Source organism: Streptopelia decaocto (assembly GCF_964273445.1).
Source record: "Streptopelia decaocto genome assembly, chromosome: 3".
Taxonomy (NCBI): domain Eukaryota; kingdom Metazoa; phylum Chordata; class Aves; order Columbiformes; family Columbidae; genus Streptopelia; species Streptopelia decaocto.
The window spans coordinates 42,492,941-42,505,710 of record NC_138656.1 but is presented as its reverse complement, the minus strand read 5'-3'; the positions used below and the strand labels follow the sequence as shown (position 1 = coordinate 42,505,710).

The 12,770-nt window shown below is 37.6% G+C and overlaps 1 protein-coding gene across 5 annotated transcripts in view; it reads right to left on the bottom strand.

Moving 5' to 3' along the window:
- The window catches only part of ARID4B (AT-rich interaction domain 4B), a 93,251-nt gene that overhangs the window by 12,969 nt on the left and 67,512 nt on the right, over nt 1-12,770 (bottom strand). For 4 of the 5 annotated variants that reach the window (XM_082048502.1, XM_082048505.1, XM_082048503.1 and 1 more), the window contains exons 17-18: nt 7,345-7,593; nt 804-888 (exon numbers count right to left, since the gene is read on the bottom strand). In XM_082048502.1, the coding sequence (XP_081904628.1) occupies nt 804-888; nt 7,345-7,593 (334 nt within the window). The remainder of the gene's footprint in view (nt 1-803; nt 889-7,344; nt 7,594-12,770) is intronic. The other variant, XM_082048506.1, reaches the window with a different exon arrangement.

The following is a 12,770-nucleotide window of genomic DNA, read 5'->3' as shown; positions in this document are numbered from 1 at the left end:
ACTCTTCTCATTTGAGCATACCTCTTAAGGTAGATTACAATTAAGCAATGCTTTCCTCTTTGTTTAAAAGATCACAAATACCTTTCTATGACCCATGCCAAGATGTTTATACCAAGGACAGGAACTTTTTCACACTAAAACAAACAGGAAAGCAAACACAGCCAGTGCTGTAGGAGCAGCTGCACTGCAGGATGCCAGACTCGGCAGTGGCAGGGCTGGGACACCCTGCGCTGTGTCACAGTGAGCAGGGAGCTCTAGAACAAAACTCGGGTTCCAGAGGCACCACAGTTCTGGGGGTGGGCAGGTGGGGGTGGGCTTCCTTGCATCCCATTGCCAAAGGCATATATCATAATAATTACCAGTTTTCAAAGAATGAATTTTGAAACAAATGCTATGAAATAAAATGATAGTCACATACACGTGGACTAGTCCTAGGTTTGCTCTCCACAAGCAGCAGAGGGAGCTCCCAAATTTCACCCCCCCAGAGCTGGCTCCTCCCAGTAATGATTAACTGGATGCTTCGCATTTGTTTTTTACAAATGCATACATAAATTTCATTTAAAAATACAAGAAAGAAGAGAAGCTTTCTCACCCCTCCACCCCCAAAGTGCAAACCAAACAAACCACCAAAAACTTGATTTAAAAAGTTTTCGTTTTTAAAAAGCTAGGAAATTGCTTTTACTGTCAAGAATTTGTAGGTCAATCAAAAGGTTAGAAAGTGGGGGGAGGAAGGAGGAGGAAGTACTTAAGGATACATTAAAACAAAGTTGGGGGAGCAAGGGAGTAAAAGGGACAGAAACTACCTTTATTTTCTTTCGATGCTTAATTTTTGGTACATTTTTATCAGCTGGCCTCACTATCTTGTCTGCCTTTATCCACTCGTCATATCTAAAAGAAAAAAAAAGTACATGTTTATGGTTTTAAGCAGATAATCATGACATCATAAGATAAATTAATGGAAGAAAAACAAAACAATTAGCCATATAAAAACCGAACTGAAATTTTAATAAACAAGCCATATGTGTACTTTTGCATGTGTGAAGTTTCAGCTAAGGTTGAATTCTTCATATGCTGGGACATACAGGACAAAGTCTTTTAATGCTGATGGGTAAGAGTAAAAGTTGGTATTTTTCCAACCTGCACTGAACAGCTTGAAATCCACATATACAGGTAAAACAAACTACCAGAATTATAATTCTGCATGGATCTCCAAGACGTATACTTTGTATATATACTGTAAAACCTTAAAAATAAAATAAATTCTTACAACTACATAAAATGTGACCAGTTCACAAAAATAAATTATTTTGAGCCTGAGTGTCTGCAAAGTGATATTTGGAGTGACTAAAACTCAGGAGTCACTAACTTAATACTAACATTTTTCAATTCATTTTCAGGTAAAGGTTTCCATTTTCTATCAGAATGACACTAGACAAAACCACACTAAATAGCACCAAGATATTAAAAACAGGTGCCTTACTATCTAAGGTTGGACCTGTTAAATACAAATCCAAGACCAGAGAAGTACGTTATTAGTAAGAATATACTGTAACTATGGTGCTGTACTTGCCAGTTTCATTGTGTATTTCTGAAAAACCTCAAGAATCAATTCAAACATTTTTTTTTCCTCCCAATAAACATAATCTGCTGTCTTACTTCCAACTCAATTCCACGAACCATTTGAGTAAGAAACAGGTCAGTTAAACATTAGTATGTATTAACTTTTCCCCCAATGTACAGCCACACAAATTCTGATCCCCGTGTGTAAACATGAAAACAGAGGGGAAGAAACCAACTTAAAAAAACCCTCAAAGATCCAGAAACATCAAAAATGCCCACAACTCACAAAACAAAAAACCACACACACCCCCAGAAAACTAGTATGACATGGTGCCCGGCCCAATGCACTCATGATCATGCTGGCTTTCCAGCTGAGCTTACTTGACCACCATTTTGATATATACACTGACTGCTGATACACTCCCAATTCATCTTCTTTGCAACTACTCCCAACTATATCTACAATACTGATACATAAATTAAAAAGAATTAGAGAAAAATAGACTATACAGGAAAGCAAGTTGAAAACTTGCCTAAGTTAATATCTATACAAGGAATGCCAGAAGCTAAATACTCTATTTTATTAACTTAAATATAATCTAATAATACAGTGAAAAAATGGAGTAGCAGTAGTCTCTGAAAAATAGTTTTCTGAAACGATGTATTTTGTTGTTGTTGGGTTCCCCCCCTCCATGTGACAATAAAAATAATGAAATCTAGCAGCAGTCCATGCAGACCACAATATCCAAAAACTACCTTTATTGCTGCAGATACAGCTGTAATTATCCTGTTGCCAGATGACATGTAGGCAAACAGGCTGAGATTTCTCTCCAAAACTGAAATACAACTCTGCAGAGTACTTTCTAGTATGGAAAAAATCCCATATTCTGTGAGGCTGTGGGAAACCCTATTTGATGTAATCTTTCTTCGCGTCAAATACGTGCTTTTCACAAGGAATATTGCTAAGTAGACTGCCAAATAGACTTTACAACCCACATAAATGTAGGAGTATTTAATTATGTCTAAATGCATGCAGGAATGCAGCTCTAGACAAATACATGGTGAAAAGCAATTATTCTGACAGTGTCCTTTCTGCCTCAAACATGCTGCTCTATCTTCGCCCTATGCAAAGTCTGTGCACTGCACAAACTGTCCGTGATTCAACGTTACCGTAGTGCCTGTTGGGGTGACAGCTGATAAACTGGCCATACTGAAGCAGAGAAAAGAAGTGCAGACTCTTAAGAGGATATATATAGATACCACAGGGTCTTAAATATTAGAAGCAGTGGTCACAACTCTTCATCTCAAGTAGCACAAATTGAAAATTTATGTGTGACAGTCACAACTCCTGGCCAAAGCATATCCTGCTCTACTCCCAATGGCAACAGGAACAGTAGTCAGACCCTGCAAGGAGGCCCAGTGTCATAGAATTCTGCAGGGAATCAGATGCACACACTTCACACCTTTGCAATGCACAGCTCCTTTCACTGCTCGCACATCAGATACATATGGTTTGCCTAAACCTGTGACAACTGGACCCCAAGCTGAAACAGCTCCTGCAAAAGGGCTACATCCCAAGCCACAGCTGACAACCTGACCCTAAATTACACTCTACTGCATGACAAAGCACCCTGAAAGTGGTACAGCGCACCAGATGCCAAGCTACATCTGAAGAGTGTGTCTGACTCAGACTAGAGTCTATAGAACTGTACCTTATTAAAACACAAAAACTTACTTCATCCCTAATCTTGCTTTAGACAACTTGTTCACAAAAGAAAACAAAAACACATTATGAAGTAAGTTCTTCAGCTCTCCTTACAAGAAATATGTGCTTCCAGAAGGCCTGGGTCATTTTACTGCAGCACCGTCTTCCACACTTGCCTACCTCAGCTCCCTAAAGTGAGCAGCTGAGAGTGGAGAGGAAGGAGGTGAGATGGGAAGGTGTTTCTAAAAGAGTTTGCACAGACTGGTTTGAGAACCAAGAGGAGGGATTTAATAAGTAATTGAATGACTTCAGAAGAAACATTCCCTTTGCCTTATCAAAATGAACACAAAGATAAGCCAGTAAGGAGAGAAGCTTTTCTGCCTCACTGGTTAAAATGAATGCCTGCCAGAGAGGTGGGTTTGCACAGGAAGGAAGGAAAAAAGGAAGAATGATTATATGGCAAAAAAAAATTACTGGAACTTCGCACAAGAATATGTAACGATTCTGTTACATCCATAGGTACCAACTGCAAGCTAAAATAAACCATAACATGTTCTCAGATATAGCACAGTCAATCCTCCACATAAGTACTAGAGGGGAAACAAGGAAGGAAGTGTACTTTTCCAGCCTCTAGGTATATGCTGGCAAAGGTACCACCTTCTCAGAAAGACAAGTGACCTTAAAGAACTAGCAAGCCTTGGCAAATTCACTGAGAAGTTCCAGTATACTGTCTGTATCTGTTAACAAGGAAGAATCAAATGTTTTCTTTGGCTGTGATCAAAAAAAGGAAGGAGGAGACTTAACCTCATAACCAAGTGCTGGAATATTAGATGAGGACTCTGATTTTTAATTTTATTTATTTTTAATAATCCTCTCCTCCATGACATATGCTACTCTCAAGAACCTGAAATTTGGTTGCACGTGTTCTTTTAATTTCAGTGGTTTACTGTTAAGTCCAAAATTTGTATATTGTTAATGCTTCAAAAAACCAAGACAGAAATTAGCACTTTCACATTCAGATTTCTAAAGAAAGAAATGTTGAAAATAACAAGTCTTAGTTTTAAACACTTGACATGTTCAAGAATAACATCTTGTGATATCGTACCAGGTAACACACAGAATAAAAACAACCTAAACTCTTTCTGAATACACATCCTCTGTCTTCAATTACTGGGAAGACACTGCAGAAGAAATTCACCTCAAACACTTACACAATGAACTTTTCTTTGCACTGGCAGCTGAAAATTAAAATTATTACAGAAGGAACTGGCACTGTGGGCCCCAGGGAAGTTTCAGTTCCATATGAAGCATACATAATTCAGAACATGACTGGCCTGTTAGAAGAAATACAGTTTCTCTCATGAGCTTTTTTCTGGCTAACAAGTGGTAACATAAACAGTTCTCTCTAACAGAGCAGAGATTTTTACCGTTCCCTTTCACTACAAGTCAGGCTCCACTGAACATTACAATTCCTTACCTTTACCAGAGACACGCATCACCTAAATCTCAGGACCGAACAACAGGACCCTTTAGAGTGAAGTAACGTAGCTCAACATGCTGTTACACTATATTTGATTTTTGTATTTTCTGCTTACTATTTTAAAACAAAAAAGTTCCACAGTCATTAGTGTCACTGGCTCCATAACATTTAAAATAAATTAGCAAAGATGAATACCAAGTACACCAAACTCTATTCCAAGTACCCCAAAGTGTGTGCGTGCACACACACATACACACAATTATTCTGAATCCCAAACCGATACTGAAGCTAGCTTGTGATAACAAACATTAGTAGTTATTTAGGATTCCTGCTCAGACTTATGGGTTTAAAGAACAGGCCATTAAATGGCATAATAACCAAGAGGGGAAACAGGAAAGTCAATTTTGAGGAGTATGAGAATGACAGAAAAATCCTGGATTAGAAAATTCTATCCTAGCTCAGTACATCCCATAACTTAATGTTACAGTACTTGTCCCTGCTGAAGGCTAGAAGTAAACTACGATGAATAAGAAGAGGGAATTGCCCCCTATCCAAGTAAAACAGTTATTTTTCCAGGCTGTGACTGACAAAAAGCCATATCAAGTTATTACATCACACAAGACTTGACTTATTACAAAAATATCAAAACATTTAGATGCTGCCTTACACTCAGGCTTATCCACTCGTACTGTCAAATCCAAAAATTTAAGTAATATTACTTGAATTTTAAAAATTAGCCACATTTAGCAGAGTCCACGTGAAGTCTCATAGCTTATTCTCAATCACTGATATCTTTTTCAGTGAAGAATCCTACTCTCCCATCCCCTTTCAGAGGGTTCTTCGCAAACACCAGGTAAGAATATAAATGCAAATCCTGCTGCAAGAAAGTCCAAACAACTCCTCTCACTTCTCAGACGAGTGCAAGTTTACTAAAAATGCTTCTGTATCAAATATATCCTAGTCACAGGAATAATGCCTCTGCTATCAATCCACGTATTTAATATGCAGACTTCAAAAAACAGAATCTTGATTTCTCCTTTAAGAACCAGGGTGCTGGGATCTCCAAGGTGAAGGCTTATTTTTGACTTCTTATTTCTTCAGATTTTAAGTGGTACTGCTCAAACAAAAACCTGATCATGTCACCTCATAGCAGGTATACAGCTTAATATTTACTGAAAAAGGAAAGTAACTGCCACATCTACAGGTGAATTCCAACACGAAAGTCTAAAAGCAAGAAACCTCTTGGAATGGCACACAGTAATCATCAGCAAGTAGATGCAAATTCCAGCAACTTATGATCCTAAGGAAGTACTCCCGAGTAATGATGGAGATGCCAGTCACATTCCAAATCCGACCTTGAGCAGGCTGCATCTCCCCTAGTATCTTGATTTCATAACCCGCTATGCTTACAATTGTTGCCTGAGACAGTTTGCATGAAAGATCATATTCTTGTAGATCAAATTTCTAATAAAGATCAATATAAAAACTGGCAATATTGAGACGTTCCTCCTCAGCAGTGGCTTAGGTGATCCTGGACATAACCTGGCCTAGATGCAAAGGGGTGTATTCAAGAGAGAGAGAGAGAAGTATCATGCTTCTGTAACTGTGACTTTTGCTAGCAGATCTTGCCAGCACTGAATAAATGAGATTTGTCGCTCCCTCTTGGTCAGAGGTAGGATGGTAATCAAAGTCCAGATGACAGAAGGTGATCATAGATTTTCCAGAAGATTAAAAATAAATAAATTAAAAGTACAGCTGATTTGCCTCAGACTTTTTTTTTTTAAAGAGATCTATAAACACCGTAATAAACTGTAAAAGATAACAGATGAGGACAATGAGCAGGTATGTTGAAACTGAGGAAAAAAACAGAGACTTGGTAATTGGCTTAAAAGCCACTCAGAAGCTGTAGTTCAGTTTTCAAACTTGCTTCAAGTTTTAAATGGAAAAAAAAGTAGTCTGAAATGGAAAAAATATATTAATACTTCAACTTATTTCCGTTAATGCTATAAAGACAATAAAAAGCATATACTCCTGCATATATTAAGAAAAGCATAAGAATCCACTAGGCTAAGAAGAGTCTTGCTTGGAAGCTTGAGACAGCCACAGGAGCAGGAGGGGTTGGAGGGGATAAAAACTGGATCTGAATGAAATGCAATTATCTGCTGCACACTAAGAATCTTGTACTTTTCTTTTTAAGTACCATACTGCTAGTTCATTCTCTGGCTCGCTGACAAGAGTGTGTATACAGACTTAGCTAAGTGCACTATTCAAATAGTGTATAGAGGTAAAACTGGTTTAAGAGAGCCAGAGGAATTTGTGGAAGAGTGAGCTGTCACTTGTATGGAGAAATCTAAAAATAAGGTGGGAAATGAAAGAAGCCTTCTTTGATCAAGTCATTTTAAGATGATTTTCTAAGTAACTAACATACTGCATTTATATAGTGTTAAAAATCTAATAGTTTCATACAGTACAATGACCTTCATAGAACACCAATACCGAAAGTTTAGCACTCCAGGTGTCTATTCATTTAGTTTTTAAAATACACAAGTGTATTTTAGAAGTAATTCAAGAAGTAATCACTAACTAAAACTCAAGTTACCTCACGTTCCATCCACAGTAGTGCACCAAGTAAAGGACTTCTCCACCTTCGATGTCAGAATCTTTAATACTAGCTTCATACATTTTTTGATTTTTCCCTCTTCCATACCGCACTTGGACTTTCATGCCTGGTGGATAGCATTCAAACTCTTCTTCCTCATTGTTATTGTTGTCTTCTTCTTCCTCCTCCTCCTCTTCTTCCTCCTCTGCTTCTTCTTCATCTTCATCTTCTTCCTTATTCGTGTCATCTCTTGAAAGGTTTAAAAAATTGTAGAGTTAATATGAGATACTTCATAAGCTTTTCAGTTCCAAACCACATATATTGATAAATATTGTGGATGCATTAGAGACTGAGAAACAGCAGGCTCCAAATATGTGAAACTGCACTATGGCCGAATAATATCAGCAAAATAGGATACAGCAATACACACAAAATCCAGTGCCTGTAAGGTGCAAGAATGACTTGACTAAAACAAAAATATAATCCATCAAAATCTGTATGAGCAGAAGTTGTTCAAATTCGTCTTTATAGAATTCTTTCATGCAGATCCTATATTTAAACAGTTTTTTTCAGTTCAAACTCTTCCTTCTAAATATAGAGAAAGTTCCCTGAATTCCATTTTTCAACCTACAAGTTTTACAAGTGCTTCCTGAAACTTAGTTCTGCAGAAGATCTTTTCTTTATTATAATAAATAATCTCTATCTCAACACCTTGAAGTGACTGCAACCAAAAGCAGATTTTAGTAAAAAAAAAGTATGCAAGATTATATAGCAAATCAAGCAACCTGTGCTAATTTATGACCTTGTCACTCCTTCCAATTATGCTAAAAGTCTTCTAAATCTAAGTCAAACTTGCAGTAAATTATTACATAAGTAGAAAGCAAGTGCTCACTGTTTTCCAAAGTAAGCTAATTTTGAATACATTTTTAGATATTTGGACCAATTTTCAGAAGCACTAAGAACCCACAAATCTTGCTAGTATCGGTCAATGGCAGCTACCAACCACGTCAAAGCAGCAGACTACATTACAAAACTTAATGGCAGAAAAATATCTTCGAATCTCCAACAGCTTTACAAAACAATATTATTGGCCCTTGCATCATTCTAATCCCACACTCTGTCCAACGCAGAACAGATTAGGGACACCTACTGAATTCACAATAACCACAGACCACTAATAACTTAAAAATCTGAGATATGGAACAGATAGACTTGAATGTATTACAGACTGGGTAAGAAAAGAGAGGTGCTGCTCCAAGTCTGATTCACACCAGTATTTAAGTTAATCTCACAAACATAAAAGTCTGTATTAATAAACTAAATCTCTCCATGAAATATTCAGTAGAAAAATACTCAGGTAAACCAAGCTACTTTCTCTCTGTGAAAGGATCAAATAGCATTTTAATTATTAAGATGCTTCTTTGTAGAAGTAAAACTGCAGTATTATTATCTAATTAGCTGGCAAAAGATAATTCAGAAAAATAAGCTAAATTCAACTGTAGGATAATCACAATGGCTTATTGAAATTACTTTAGAAATGAATGTTGCCACACACATATCTATACACACACAAAAATATATAAATACATATACGTATGTGTGTACATCACAAGACAAATGCCACAATTCCCTCTGTTGGTGTATTAACTAAATCTAATCAAAGAAGATGCGTCTGTTCAGGTATTAATGACATGGACCAGAGAGTTTTGTTCTAGAAGGCCAAGGTTTTCAATTTACTATATACTTTAAGTGGGTTGTTTTGCTAGTGAAGTTAAAACCATGAGAGTTAAAAATGCAATATGAACAAATTTTGAAAGCTCACTTCATCTCCACTACACATTATAGGGCAAAATTCATTTCCCAAAGAAATCACAAATAAAGGTCCACAAAGACTCAGATGAAAAATTCCTGAACAGAATTCCACAGCTAACAAAAAGCAGCACCAACCAGTAATGTAAATGCTTTTAAATTATACTCTCTGCTGCACTATATCAAAACTACTACCTAATTGCAGCTTAACAGTTATTATACAAAACCTAAAAAAATACTTGGCATCAGGAGCAGAGCCACCCCTGCTTCAAGAACAAGATGAGTTTGTGATTTCCCATTGCTAACAACAGGTTTTCCACAAAGGCTCCATGACAATACCAGAACTCCTCTGGAAGCGTGAGTGTGGATGTGCGAAACCTTCACTGTGAAGCTGAGTAACTTGGGACAGTCAAGTAGATGTGAAGAGCACACTGTACACAGGGGGAGGAAATGTCAGGAAGCAAAAGCAAAACGGAAGCAGAGATGGCTGCAATTAAAAGGTGTTCCAAGGAGTGATCTGGCCAGCGATCATAAGCTGGAGATTTTAGGAAACCAAACAAAAGCAAAGAATATTCATCATATTGGAGCAGAAAAAACAGTGTACTCATATAGCTCCTTGAACAACAACAACAACAAAAAAATCCCAGTGGTTGCAAGGAAGAAAAGATGTTGTTTTACAAGGCCATAGAAAGTGCAAACCTGGCAGAGCAGATGAAGGAGAAGCCATGACTGCTGTGAAACAGAGCTTTGTAAGAGGCAATTGTGATTGTAGCCATCCAGGATGCACAGTCATAACCTCATTTGTCCATGTATGCATGGATGAGAACATCAGATTTCCTTTAATGCCGTTTAGTCAAAATCTCATTTGGGAGGGAAGTAACATACCAAACACACACCAAGCCTCTTGGCAGAAGACAGTAATTGCCAACTTAAAACCAGTACCAAGTAATATTTATCACAAAGCTGCAACGATTTGAACAACCCAAGCAGCAGCTGATGAAACAAGGCAGCAGCAGCAGCTGTGCATGCACACTGCGCAAGAGACACAGCAATTCAAGTGTAACTGTTCCAGAAACCAAAATACCCCAGGAAAGTTTGTCAGGAGGACTCAAAAGCACTTCCAAATACAACTGCAGATAAAGAATACCCTCACACCATCTCCCACAGAATGGAAACATAAACCTTCAGAAGCAGGAAATTAATGAATTAAAATGAAAAAAAAAAATGTTAATAAGGTGAAACCATAAAAAAATTTAGATCATAAAAATACTGCTTATCAGTCGCTCCAAAGGAGATTGTGAAGTCGTTAAAAGGCTAAAAATACTTCAAGTGTTCAGAAATACACAAACGGCGGGTAATTCTCAGTCAATTCTCAGTTTAACACCAACAAGCCCGTAAGGGTAGGTATAATCAACAAATAGATGATGTTAACAGATGAAATAGCGCACACTATTACACCACCAAAAGAACTGCAGTATCATGCAAATGCCTTTCAAGCCACAATCTCTGGCACCAAACACGGCGTTGTCACAAGGTCTGGGTGAAACCTTTGAGACAGGGTATGATTTGGAGCATTAGATTTGCCTCCTGGGATCCCCTGTTTCACAGCAAAGCTATCCCTACTCCAACACACTTCCCCTGGCACACCATACTGGCACGCACAGCAGGTAAGATGGCAAATGCAAGATTATTTTTTTCAAGGGTTATTCTAAAATTTGAGGAAGCAAGATTACTTCAATTATTGGTTCAATTAAGTCATTACAGTTAATTGAACCACTAGCAGAAATAAACTCCAGTGTAATTGACACTCCAAGTTTAGCAATTAACTTCTATTTTTGTTTCCCTCCTTTTTTTTTTTTTTTTTTCATCCTAGAGCATTATTTAACCTCTACTTCACATAATACAGAGCTGGGAGATGTCAAGCCTCCTTCATACTCTGACTTTTTCAATAACAGCTGTTTTAAGATGCCCTTATGTTTTAAGGCAGAGAGGCCATTAAGACCTGTATTTGTACCATGATGCTAGAACATCATCTTTCATTAAACAAAATAACAAAACCCCCCAATTCACCAGTGTTTCCCTTCCCTCTGAAGTTGCAAAGAAAACCTAAAAATAAAAGCTCCCAAGGACTTCTGTCTACACACACAGAAAATCTGAATAAATACACAGTTATGGTCCATCATTCTGAGGGAAGGGGAATGGCGCTAACTTGATGTGAATCACATCTGAGAGCAGTACAGTACACTTCAACCGTGCAAGCACGTATTCTGTAACCTGTACTGCTGCAGAGAAGACAAATGAGAGGACCTCCTGGTATTGCTTCTAATAATTCAGCCGAGTTTTTTTCAAGTATTTTGAAACATTCCTCAAAAGGATAATGGATGGTTCAGAAGTCTGGCTGAGGAGTACAGCACTTTTCATTTTTATGGCACTGGTTCACGGTTGGCTCAAAAACAACTAGTATTTGATGAATGCTTAAGGGCTCACCCACGCACATAAGTCTCAGTGACAGCTACCATGGAATAACCTCCGCAGTGACTGTAAGCTATGTAAGACGTGATGACAGAACCACTTTTTCCACATCAAAGATGCCTCCCTTTCATTCAACATGATGCATGCAGAGCACTGAACATTTACACTGCCACTCTGCGCTTTGTTATGGTGTCATTAGCAGCTTATTGCTGTACCAAAAGCAATCCTTACGTATATGTATGTATCAGTGCACATTCTATATTAAGACAAAAAAAAAATCAATTAAACTGTTTCTGAAAACATGACAAACCTTCCTTTCCAATAGAAAGGCAGCTGCAATACATAAATAGAATACACATTACAAATAAGAGCACAGAGATATGTTCCTATAAATGAAACTACCTAAGTATGCTTCTTAAAAATGTGGTTTTTTGCATACACACCAACAATCTAAATTTCAGAGCAGATGTTCACACCAACTGTAAAATGAACACAACACATTTCTCTCCCTTCTCCTAAGCTAATAAATTCCATATAAACCTAAATCAGACTGAGAAAGCTATCTCAATATATAGTTCTCAACCCTAATCCACAAGATATAAGATAGGCCTTCCATATCAAATCTCCTTCACTCTAAAACCTTTTAACCTTCCTGTTACCATTTCAGATTCACCACCATAAAGCTTTGATATGTCATTTTAACAGACAAGGAACTGAAAAAAACCCATTGCCTCTAACAATCTGTTATCTCCCATACATGAAATGGAGCATCTGACTATTATATAATCCCCTTGTAAACTGCTTTCAGAAAATCCCTATCAAGTGTTTCCAGAAAATTTAACTCTGGTACCAACAGAAGCCACCACAAGCACATGCACAGCAGGTAGTCACCCTGCCCTACAAGGGTAACAAGCCCTAGCAGAACCCTTCACGTGAAACAATGCCCAGCTTAACCTAGTTCTCAACTACTGTTTTTATTATCCATAGTTCCCTCCTAGTGCTTAGAGGAGGAGAAATGCTACTACTGCATGTAACAATATATATAACAGCTCTAAGACTGAGATTTTTCCTTTGCAGGTAAATGAATGGTTTAACTCCATTCATTATTATTAGCCAAAGAGGTTTACCATTTTCTCCTTTTGATA